Source organism: Dreissena polymorpha, chromosome 6 (genome assembly GCF_020536995.1).
Source record: "Dreissena polymorpha isolate Duluth1 chromosome 6, UMN_Dpol_1.0, whole genome shotgun sequence".
NCBI lineage: Eukaryota > Metazoa > Mollusca > Bivalvia > Myida > Dreissenidae > Dreissena > Dreissena polymorpha.
Genome location: NC_068360.1, coordinates 85,362,443 through 85,374,629, shown reverse-complemented (window position 1 = coordinate 85,374,629; position 12,187 = coordinate 85,362,443). Strand labels below are relative to the sequence as shown.

Sequence of the window (12,187 nt, the reverse complement as noted above, 5' to 3'; positions counted from 1 at the left end):
TTTATATTGAATGCATTTTGATTCATGAACAAAAAATTGTTTTATTGCGTCATACGCATGCAAAAAACGTGTTTCCCGGGGACTTTCTGATACCGCGCGAAAATGAAAGTGAAACTCTGTTAACAATTACCGGTACACTGCGTTTGCATGTAAATAAATCGTCTGCATTATTTAATTTCTTATACACGAACTGAAAGATTAAATGACATAATACTAGAATGATAATGAAATGACAGAAAAAGTTGTTTTATACAGTGGGCAGTATATTTCACAGCCGCTCATTTAATATAGTCAAACTGCAACCATATCAAAGTAAGAATGTTTCAATCGTTTTGAATTACTTTAATTGTATAACTATAAGAATATATAACTATCCCGCTTGCACTTAACTTATGAAAATTATCGCACTGAACTGCTCTGATGAGGAATACATGTAATAAACACTGACACGCGAGTTTTTCACACCTTTATTGACATTACACAACAGATTAACACCAATTAGCTGTCGGTGTTGTTTAACCTCGAGGCGATTATAATCGGTTCAATGGACGGTTGAATAAAGCAATCAACATGTGATTGCCGCCATCTTTGCCCCCCCCCCCCTCGAATATTGGATTCAGCGTTATAACGGAGCGCGTTATATTGGAGTTAAAGTGTATATTCTTAGAGACAATATAGTGTAGGTGGAAAGTGTAGTCCCTGATTAACCTGTGCGTACAGCAGGCTAATCTGGGATGACAGTTCAGGCAAATGCATTATACCCTGTTTTTACACGCTGCTCAAATATTATATTTTTAAGGCATTCTTATTATTTAATTTAAACCTTTTTATTTAAGCTTGGATACTGAGACACTCTTTGTTGCAAGGCACATGCTATAATATAAGACATCTCCATAACATGTTTAATTAGCTGTATTAAGTCTATACATAATTATTATATTGTTTGTATGTCTGTTTGGTTTATCTCTCCACTAATGCAAACTAAGATGTCACATGTTTAAGCTTTCCCTGTAGGCATGTATTTTCTAAATTGCATATCTTGTTTAAGCTGTTTATTTAAGTTTTTTTTACTTACACAGTTGTCATAGTAATAATTATACTATAATAAGTAATATTATTATAATGCGTAGGTTTGAATTGTAGAACCTTTCATTTATGGTGTTTGAAACTATCATTAACAAAAGTTAAAAAGACAATTTTAATCCAAAGAAATAATTAGTGATTTTATAAATCAACCGACTTGTGAAAGCTGTTGGGAATATTTTCACTTTCTGCTATTGAATTTGTTTGACCCTCACTGTGTAAAAACAGGGTCTAATGCATGTGTGTATATTTTCATCCCAGATTAGGTGGTGCAATCTGCACAGGCTAATAACGGACGGCACTTCCCGCTTTTATGGAATATTTAGTTGCAAGAAAGTCTCTTCTTAACTAAAATCTATTCAAGGCAGAAAGTATCCCTGATTAGCCTGTGCAGACTGCACAGTCTAATTTGTGACAACACTTTCCATGTACTCCAGGCGCCCCAGAACTACCCACATGTTCCCAACAGAGTGTCCCACGTGTACTACCGCAACACGATCATCAGCCTGCTCCAGTCCAACCATGCCATCGTGATGGGTGTTGTACAGAATCTCGCTGCATATATGAACAAAGCTAGAATCTATGCCAAAGGTATGAACATAGCTAGAATCTATGCCAAAGGTAAGTGTGAAGAAAGCTCAAATCTATGCCAAAGGTAAGTGTGAACACAGCTAGAATCTATGCCAAAGGTAAGTGTGAACAAAGCTAGAATTTATGCCAAAGGTAAGTGTTAACAAAGCTAGAATCTATGCCAAAGGTAAATCAGTGGATTCTAGAAAATGTGCCAAAGGTAAATCACTGGATGCAGTACGTTTTCTGGAATTATAATAATCTCAGGTTTTTTTGCAAGTTTCTATCCTTCTTATGATGTTGTAAAAAATGAAATTGCACTTTTACAGAAACATGACTTTTTGTTATAGTATTTTCATAATTTTGAACTTTTGCCTTGCTTCATAGACTACCTTCAGGAAATAGCACGTATTGAAATCATATCAGTACATTTGATTAATTTTAGTAATCAGTTGCTTTTCTAATTAGCAAAACTTTTAAGGGAATATAGAGTATTTAATAACATGTATGTGAAAAACTAATAATTTTAATAAACCTAAGGCAAAACTTGTCCTGTTGCAATGGCAATGTCAAAACTTGTTTCCCTACTATGGGCTTTTTATATTCATTTATATCCTGGAAACAGATTCTTATAACAATATTCAGGAAGCCAAAGGCCATCATAAAGATATGCATTTCACAAACAGCATCTTTCTTGTTGAAAAGTACTTTAAACTGTTGGTCATAAAATGTACAGAATGCAAGACGGAGTATTCTTTCAAGTGACAGATGGTGGAAGTGGTTTAATCCCATTTTCTTTTAGCTTGATATCATTACAGTATGTGGCTTATTGAGAGGCACTTAAGTTCATTTCCTGGGTAGAACAAGTAGTTGTAAAGGGGGGGGGAATCTTGAGAATGCTCCACTGTGGGGATTTAAACTTGCTTTGTGTATGCCATATTGTTGTGTGTGGTTCTAAACTTCAGTTCTCAAATGTCATTTCTATGTTCAGGGGTTTTTTTTACTAAGAAAGTGACGCCGATATTCGGCGTCTTCCCTTACCAGAAATTTTCCCCTCAAAATGCAATTTCCCCACCCAAAATATCATTTTTCACCAAAATATAATATTTTCCCTCAAAGAAATGTTTATTTTTCCTTTTGGCATTCAACAATTATCCAATTTGCACCAAGTACAACGATCTCGCTCTCTCTCTCCAGACGAACACAAAAAACCTGGGAATCCCAGTTATTCTTAATATAGCTCTTAAATTACGTCATGTAATCTGGGCAACTAATTGTAATAATCATGTGACTTTTACTGGATGCGCGAGAAGTGTGTTTCGTCAATTAATTACCGGAAACCAGTCGAATTTTCATCCGGGCTATATGCAAGCCAAGATATAAACGTGAAAACAGAAAAAAATGTCTCACAATTGGCATTCTTCCACAAACAAAATAAAACATTCTGACTCGGAAGATACTGAACGCATCGAGGCATTTTTTTAAGAAAGAATCATCGAAAACCGTTATAACCCAGCAGCATTCTGAGGTAATCAACATTGAACATTGTGAAAGTGAAAGTAGACAATCGGCAGCTGCCGATCCTTTCCCTGTAGCAGATCAAGATCGTCAACCCGTTCATCATGAAATTGAAATGACAAAATTGACATCGTCCCCCGACCCCAGTACAGAAATATAGTTGAAAACAGTTCCCATTATTAGATCTACACCTGCAACTTTATTAAGGACTTTGACTTTAATACGTGTTAAATGTGCTTAAGAACAAAAAGGACAGAGACAAGCCTCTTTTAATGAGTTATAGACATTGAAATGAACAGTTTTTATTTTTTCCCCTAATATGTCTCTTTCGCACTCTTTTTCCCCTTTCACCCAGCGTCCAGCGTCTTCCCCTTTCTCTAAAAAAAACCCCTGATGTTAAACATAATCAAGACGCAGTACAAATTATGATTACCTTTTTCCAGAACACCCAAATGTGGAGCCAGACAACATCCTCCATGATGGCAGATTCAATCATGTTGTTCAGGTGCAAGACAGGCTACGTTTTTTGAGGTATAAAGCCGCTATTTTAAGTGACTTTTTGATTCTTGAAATGAGTTTCACTCTGGGAAAATGGTGCTTAATGCATGCACATAATGTGTCATCCCAGATTAGCCTGTGCAGTCCGCACAGGCTAATCAGGGACAACACTTTATGACTAGACTTGATTTTCATTTAAAAGAGACTTGCTTTAAGCAAAAATTCCATATAAGCTGAAAGCGTCATCCCTGATTAGCCTGTGCTTAATTGATACAGGATATACAATGTACTCTGTTTATATACTTGCAGGTTCTTGCTAAAGGATGGACAGCTCTGGTTGTGTGAATCTCAGGCTCGACAGGTAAGAAATCACTGTTATCAAAAGTAAATGCATGAGCTCACGTAATATTAGACATATTGATAAATAAATTGCTTGTTTTATGTATATTTGTTATATCTAAATAAATTGCTAGTTTTACGTATTATATTTTATCTAAAGTAAACTAATCTGGCCTTTACTTTTGTAGCATTTGGATCCTGTTTGCAACTAGTTTGTATATTCTAATATTGAAAGCACTTTTGAATGTTAGTCTTAGTTTTTACAAACTAAAATCCTTGCATTCAGTGCTCCAAATTTAGCAATGCCTTCAAGGAATTCTTTTATTCCATAAATTTGCTAGCCATTTGAGCTGTTTTCCAGGGAAACTTGGCTTGATTCATGTGTGTAAAGTGCTAAACTGGGACGACACTTTCTGCCTGAACTGGATTTTCACTAAGAAGAGTCTTCCTTTTAACGAAAAATACCATAACAACGGCAGTGTCGTCCCTGGGATGACACTTGATGTGCATGCTTTAAGCCCAGTTTTCCCAGAATGAGGCTCATGTATCTTACATTTCAGATCTGGCACTGTCTGGCAGAGAACTCTATCTACACCTCAGACAAAGAGGCCTGCTTTAAGTGGTTTGCAAAGGTACCTCTATTTGCTTCATGTTGCACATTGGTGTGGAAAATATTGTATTGCCATGCTTTTCCGTTGTTGTTGTTTATAATAACGAGTTTTCTCAGTGCAACAATTTCATTGAAATTTTTTTTCTAAATTTCCACTTTTTTTCAGGAAATAGGAGTAAAGTTACCACACCTCATGCTAGTGTTTTTGATAAACTTTGGACTCTATCTATGGATATCAGTAAAGATGTCACCGCTGTAAATCCTTGACAAAAAACAGACAATACATTCGCCAGTAATTTCAGTATGTAGGGACAGTTGAATTTAGACAAGCATGAAGAAATGAACAATCTAAAAGAATTAAACAATTTTTATTTGGATAATATAGTGAAACTACTTGGATAATATAGTGAAACGTGTTGGATAATATAGTGAAACTTGTTGGTTAATATAGTGAAACTTGTAGGATAATATAGTAAAACTTGTTGGTTAATATAGTGAAACTTGTTGGTTAATATAGTGAAACTTGTTGGTTAATATAGTGAAACTTGTTGGTTAATATAGTGAAACTTGTTGGATAATATAGTGAAACTTGTTGGTTAATATAGTGAAACTTGTAGGATAATATAGTAAAACTTGTTGGTTAATATAGTGAAACTTGTTGGTTAATATAGTGAAACTTGTTGGTTAATATAGTGAAACTTGTTGGATAATATAGTGAAACTTGTTGGATAATATAGTAAAACTTGTTGGATAATATAGTGAAACTTGTTGGTTAATATAGTGAAACTTGTTGGTTAATATAGTGAAACTTGTTGGATAAAATAGTGAAACTTGTTGGTTAATATAGTGAAACTTGTTGGTTAATATAGTGAAACTTGTTGAATAATATAGTAAAACTTGTTGGTTAATATAGTGAAACTTGTTGGTTAATATAGTAAAACTTGTTGGTTAATATAGTGAAACTTGTTGGTTAATATAGTGAAACTTGTTGGATAATATAGTGAAACTTGTTGGTTAATATAGTGAAACTTGTTGGTTAATATAGTGAAACTTGTTGGTTAATATAGTGAAACTTGTTGGATGATATAGTGAAACTTGTTGGATAATATAGTAAAACTTGTTGGTTAATATAGTGAAACTTGTTGGTTAATATAGTGAAACTTGTTGGTTAATATAGTGAAACTTGTTGGTTAATATAGTGAAACTTGTTGGTTAATATAGTGAAACTTGTAGGATAATATAGTGAAACTTGTTGGTTAATATAGTGAAACTTGTTGGTTAATATAGTGAAACTTGTTGGTTAATATAGTGAAACTTGTTGGTTAATATAGTGAAACTTGTAGGATAATATAGTGAAACTTGTTGGTTAATATTGTGAAACTTGTAGAATAATATTGTGAAACTTGTTGGATAATATAGTTATAGTGAAACTTTGAGTGCAATTATTGAAGTAAAATACTATCATAAAAAGGAACAAGAAAGAATAAGAACATAATAATAGTGTTGTGTTATAAGTAAGTAAGTACTTCTACACAAACAAGTGGAAACCTCACTACAGCAATACTTGTCTGTACATTCTTTTTATACAAGCTGGAGAATAGTTCATTATTTTGCCTTTGCTGTTTTGATACTCATTAGTTGTTGGTCATTATTTATTTTGCAAAATACCCTACAATCCATTTAAAACATTCCATTGTGTGAATATGAATTTTTTTACCCAGTTTCTTTCAGTGATACATCTCCTTGATATTTTTGTGTTTTTTTAATATTGGTTAAAGCCCATAACAGTATTCATGAAAAACAATACAACTATACTTTGGGATATTATACATATATTTAATAAATCATCCCCAAGTAGTACAAGGACCTACTTTCTTGTTAAACACATCTTGCTCGGGCCTTTGTAATCCTTAGGTGTTCAAATAGTTTATTGGAAATCCTGTCAAAAGAATGTAAACATATATGGGCAAATAAGTAGGTTTCATCTAATAAAATGTGTTTCCTGTTGCAGTTGATGGGTGATGAGCCTGATTTAGATCCAGAGATCACCCGAGAGTTCTTTGAGAAGAATGTGCTACAATTTGACCCTAGTCAGCTGACAGAAAATGGAATGAAGTAAAGAACCAAAGCAATTATTTATGTCACCTCAAGCTTCTCATAACTTAATGCTTTGTTAAGAATAAGAACTTCATCTAAATTGATTTAAGGTTTGATGCAATGAAATATATTTAGAAATGAACAAACAAATGATGTATCAACCTTCAAAGCTTTAGAGTATCTTTATCCTGTGATTATGCCCCCGGTCAGTCCCTCTGTCTGTCCTAATCTGAATCCTAAAATAACTATTTAAAAAACACTAAAGTTAGGTTGATAAAACTCTGTTTGTGGATAGAGGGCCATCTGCAGAATATGCATGTCATTTCAGGTTTTCATCCAACCAAAATTGTGGTTGATATGGCTATAAAAATAAGCGAAACCTAAAATCTTGATCTTGTGGCTACTCAAATAGTAGTGAAGTTGGGTTGATGAAACCCAGTATGTTGATATGGGGAATATGCACATTATTTCAGTATTTTCATCGTACAAAAACTTGTGGTTGCTATGACTACAGAACTAAATTAAAAATAAAATCTGGATCATGCCACAAGTGAAAAGTACTTAAGCTAAGTTAATGAAACTTATGAAGATCTTGTTCTTACAGTGACAACATTACCCCGAAGTGGACTGCTGTTTTGTCTGTGACTAAGCTCTTGGGCCTTAAAATCAATCATTTGCTAATAAAACCATTTGTTACAATGTAGCTATGTTTAGATATTCAACACTGTCTATTTGTTACTGTAAAAGCTCTTTGTTAGAACTTTTTTTAATTAATCACAGCTGTTAATTGAACCAAATTGAGCCTCTCTTGGGGTAATCCGGGTTTAAAGCATGTACTTAAAGTGTCACCCTACATCGGGGGACGACACTTTCTGTCTAACCTGGATTTTATTTTAGAAGAGCAATTCCATACAAGCAGAAAGTGTTGTCCATGATTAGACTGTGCAGACTGCTCAGGGTATTCTGGGACGACACTTTACGCACATGTATTAAGCCCCATTTATTATAAATTATGTTGCTATTGAGTGTGTATGTATCTACTGCAGCTGTTTTGAGCGATTCTTCAAGCATGTGAACAGCAAGGAGAACAAGTTGGTACAAAAGAGGCGGGGCGGCTTCATGATGGATGACCTTGAACTGGTTGGATACGACTACCTCTGGAGGGTAGGCTTAAACACGGTGTTTGTGTAAATAGGAAGCAAAATCTCAAATTGGCTCATTTGTCTACTTTTTAATATCTATATGCATCTTTTTGTAAAAGCATTTATTCTGGAAAATGGCTCCTGACCAGCCTGCACAGTCGGGTCAGGAGCTTGCCTGTCTGCTATGAAGTCACACATGGTTTGTGGTTCTGTAGAGGACAGGGAAGGTCCTCAACAGACCTTACGGATTTGAGACTGGTCTGGAGCTGCTCTGGCAGCATATCTCATTTTTGTATTACTCAGCTTATTTTTCAATGCTCTGAATCTCAAAGCTAATAGCTGTCTTGTAAGTTCTGTGTAACAACAGAGCCTTGTTCTGGGAAAAACATTGGCATAATGCACGTGTATTATGTATTGTCCCTGATTAGCTTGTGCAGTCCACACAGGCTAATCAAGGACGACACTGTCTGGCTTAAGTGGATTTTTGCTTAGAAGAGACTTACTTTAAACAAAAATACAATAAAAGCGGAAAGTGTTGTACCTGACTAGATTGTGAAGACTGCACCACCTAATCTGGGACAACACCTTACTTACAAGCGTTTAGCCCTGTTTTCTCAGAAAGCTGATTAACCAATCTATTTCCTGACCAGGTGGTGACACTGGCCCCAGACGATGTGTCAGACAAGGCCATCATCCTTCTCAAGGACACGTTCACCAATCTGGGGCCACGTCTACAGCAGAACCAGGTTGAGATACATGAGGACTTTATACAGACCACCATGGACAGGCTCAAGGTGAGTCCTCTCAGATGTCTGGAGTAGAATTCTGTTTGTTTATAGAAGTATAAATGATTTTTCAAGGGAGTCTATAAGATCTTCTTTATGTTTTTCATACCAGATGAAACGTTGATGAATAAAAAAAAAGTGAAAAAAAATTAAAAGAAGTAGTTCTGGAACATAAACCAAATTATAGTTTGATACAATAGGTTAGAGAATATCCCAATATCAACAATTATAACAGATATAATTATGAAATGGCAATATGAGCAACATATCAAACTAGTGAAACAATTGTTATATTTCCCGACTTAAATTAACCCATTTATACCTAGCGTCTAGAAAAAAGGCCTTGGCAAACAGCGTAGACCCAGATGCGGCGTCTCATCTGGGTCTGCACTGTTTGCTTAAAGATATGTATTACATTTATCTCTACTGATATTATATTTCCACCTGCACAGGCCCTGTATGACACGGTGTCCATCCTGGAGGGTGACAAGGAGTCCAGCCCGCGCCTGATGCAGGAGACGGTCCGTATGATCCGTGTGCTCACTGTACTCAAGGAGTACGTCAACGAGTGTGATGAACAGTTCGGGGAGGAGAGGTCCATACTGCCACTTAGCAGGTACACAATCTGGGTCCGGATTGCACTTTGGTTGAAGTCTGTTTAACTGGTATAAAGCAAGATGATCTTAAGAAATGTATAGGTTTCTCTTATTGTATGACACTACTTGGCCCTGAACTCACACTGGTCTTAACCCTTTACCACTCAGATACAGATCTTGGCCCATTTTTAGTGCCTTTGAACATCAAATATAATTCAAGACCTTTCTTAATAGATTCAAGTTTTAAAGCCTTTAGTATATTTTTTTATTCGAACATTTGACCGGTTTTCGAATATTTGGAAATAAGATATTTGTTCAAATCACTTATTTATAGGCATGGAATAGCAACACATTGACATTGCATTAAATGGAAAAAAAACTGCTCAACAGAGTGTTCTGTAAAAAAAATCGCTGTCACTTTTGGTGTTGAATTTAAAAGAGATCTATGCGTCTGATATTATAGTTATTAATCGGAAAACTGCATGAATAGAAAAATCCTTAATTCCTTATTTTCTTTCCATTTAAATAAACATAATGTAAGCAGGATGTTCTTTGTTGATATACTTATTTTATCAACCAACAAACTACCAGTTTGTTCAAGCAAGTAATGGACATCAATGTAAATTTCACTTCATTGCATGTCCTTGCTCAAAAAAATAATTTAGATGTATTCCTATAACTTAATTTTTCCATTGTGTTTCCCTCCAGAGCATGTCGAGGTAAGCTGGTGTCGTTGATGGTGCGGTTTCCAAACCAGGGCAGACAGGTGGAGGATATAGAGATCTGGTCACACACCAATGAAACCATAGGTATCCTTGCCTTCTTACCAAATTTTCATTGAATTTTTTTTTATTCCCATTCATTTTTTTTTCCAAAAAATTGTCAACATGTTAATGCTGTTTTCTTAATTTATAAGAACATTACTTAAAATATGTATAAAGAAAGCCCTGGGCCCGTATTCTACAAATATTTTGTTAATGTTAATGACATGATCACCAGTGGAGGCCTGTATATATTCAAACACTGAATGTATTTTCTTGGTTCCAAGTCTATTCTTTATTCTCAAGTCTAAGAATGGGTTGGTGAATAAGGATCCTGGTTTGTATGAGCCTAAAGATTCTGATCAAGCTAGAATGCATTTAAATAAAATCTCAGGGGTAATTCCTTGCAATTGCATTGTGTTTGCCAGGTGCCGTACGTCGACACATCCTGCACCGTGTGAAGGCCAACAGCAACGTGAAGGTGGACCTGTACGTGAATGGAGACCTCCTGGAGCCCGGGGAGGACAAGAAACTCATCTCCCAGGTCCCTCTCAGGGACAAGATGGTAAGTAGAGCTGGAACAGGATCTAGGGAATGACGTGAGTCTTGGTCTGGGAAAATTGGGCTTAATGCATGTGCGTAGAGTGTCGTCGCAGATTAGTCTGTGCAGGACAACACTTTACACACACGCACTTAGCCCAGTTTGGCCCGAACAGGGCTCTTTTGATTGCTTTTTATTATGTTTCAGCTCCTATGATTGCTTTGTGTGAATGCTTTAGCTCCTTTAGCTTTAATGTTTCTGCTTGTATGATTGCCTTCTATTAATGTTTCAGCTCCTATGATATCTTTCTATTTATGTTTCAGCTGCTATCTGCCAAGCTGGTCCACGTGGGTAACTCGATGCCGTCCAGCCCAGACACAAGCTCTGACAGCTCTGGAGGCTCCCCCCACCACGGCTTTGAAGGTCCAAACATAGAAGCGGAGAACTGTCTTCCGGGCGTGGTATGTATTTAAGCTTCATTCTGAGAAAACTGGGTTTAATCCATGTGCATAAAGTGTGGTCCTTGATTAGCCTGTGCAATGTGCACAGGCTAATCATGGACACCCTTTTGGAATTAACTGGAGTTTTACTAAAGAGAGACCATAAAAAGCGGAAAGTGTCGTCCCCGATTAGCCTGAGTAGACTGTACAGGCTTATATTGGGGTACACTTAATGCACACACATTTAGCCCAGTTTTCCAAGAGCGCAGCTCAATTAATGTTTTTGTATTGAATTTGTGTTCTCAGTCATTTGCAATCCTGCATCAGTATGTAAGTCTGAGGCCAAACAGTTGCTCAATACCAAAGAAACATGGTTTTTGTGTGCAGCAACACCTCGGACATCAAACTATTTGCTGCATACACAATATGTTGGGGCTGTACATCTATCAAGCTCTTAAATGCTCTTATGATGTGGGTTCATATGTACTTAATTAAAACAAATAAGCCTTGCTCAGGGAAAACTGGGCTTAATGCATGTGGGTAAAGTGTAGTCCCAGATTAGCCTATGCAGTCTGCGCAGACTTGTCAGGGACAACACTTTTGGCCTGTGTGATATGTTTGGTTTTAAGGAAGTCTCATAGCCAAAATCAAGTTAAGGCGGAAAGTGTTGCCCCAGATTAGCCTGCGCAATATGCACATGCGTAAAGCCCCATTTCTCATGGCCAGGCTCAAATGCTTCACATCTTTCTACAGTTGATGTCTAACAATCAGCGGTACGCGCTGTTCCTGTTCCAACTCTCAGACCTGGGCTGCTCTCTACAGGTGCCCAAGCTACGGGACACAGCACGCATCCTCCTCAAACTAATGCCTGCTGGTAAGTCATCTTAGTAATGACTGAGAATGTATTTACAGGAAAACATAGCGAAGATATAGAGAATACTAGGTCGGTGCCGAATAAAGCAAAGTTTATTTTTCGAGGCTCAGAAAATCTGAACCACGAGCCTTGGCGAGTGGTTCAGATTTTCGTGCCAAGCAGAATAAACTTTGCTTTATTCGGCACCGACCAAGTATTTCGACTTATCCCATCAATTTTCTTAGTCGTAAATTATTTCTTTAAAAATAGAATAGGAAAATTGAACTACACGGAAAATACCAAAGTTATTTTAAGCAAACATTGTTTTATTATTTTAATCGTGCCGAGCCTAAT

At 36.3% G+C, this 12,187-nt stretch overlaps 1 protein-coding gene across 1 annotated transcript in view; it reads left to right on the top strand.

Annotated features, from left to right (window-relative positions):
• The window catches only part of LOC127833288 (probable ubiquitin carboxyl-terminal hydrolase FAF-X), a 101,439-nt gene that overhangs the window by 25,724 nt on the left and 63,528 nt on the right, over positions 1-12,187 (top strand). The window contains exons 15-26 of the mRNA XM_052358461.1: positions 1,521-1,674; positions 3,615-3,702; positions 3,979-4,030; positions 4,569-4,640; positions 6,630-6,733; positions 7,762-7,879; positions 8,508-8,651; positions 9,095-9,258; positions 9,947-10,047; positions 10,428-10,564; positions 10,864-11,001; positions 11,734-11,854. Of these exons, the coding sequence (XP_052214421.1) occupies positions 1,521-1,674; positions 3,615-3,702; positions 3,979-4,030; positions 4,569-4,640; positions 6,630-6,733; positions 7,762-7,879; positions 8,508-8,651; positions 9,095-9,258; positions 9,947-10,047; positions 10,428-10,564; positions 10,864-11,001; positions 11,734-11,854 (1,393 nt within the window). The remainder of the gene's footprint in view (positions 1-1,520; positions 1,675-3,614; positions 3,703-3,978; positions 4,031-4,568; positions 4,641-6,629; positions 6,734-7,761; positions 7,880-8,507; positions 8,652-9,094; positions 9,259-9,946; positions 10,048-10,427; positions 10,565-10,863; positions 11,002-11,733; positions 11,855-12,187) is intronic.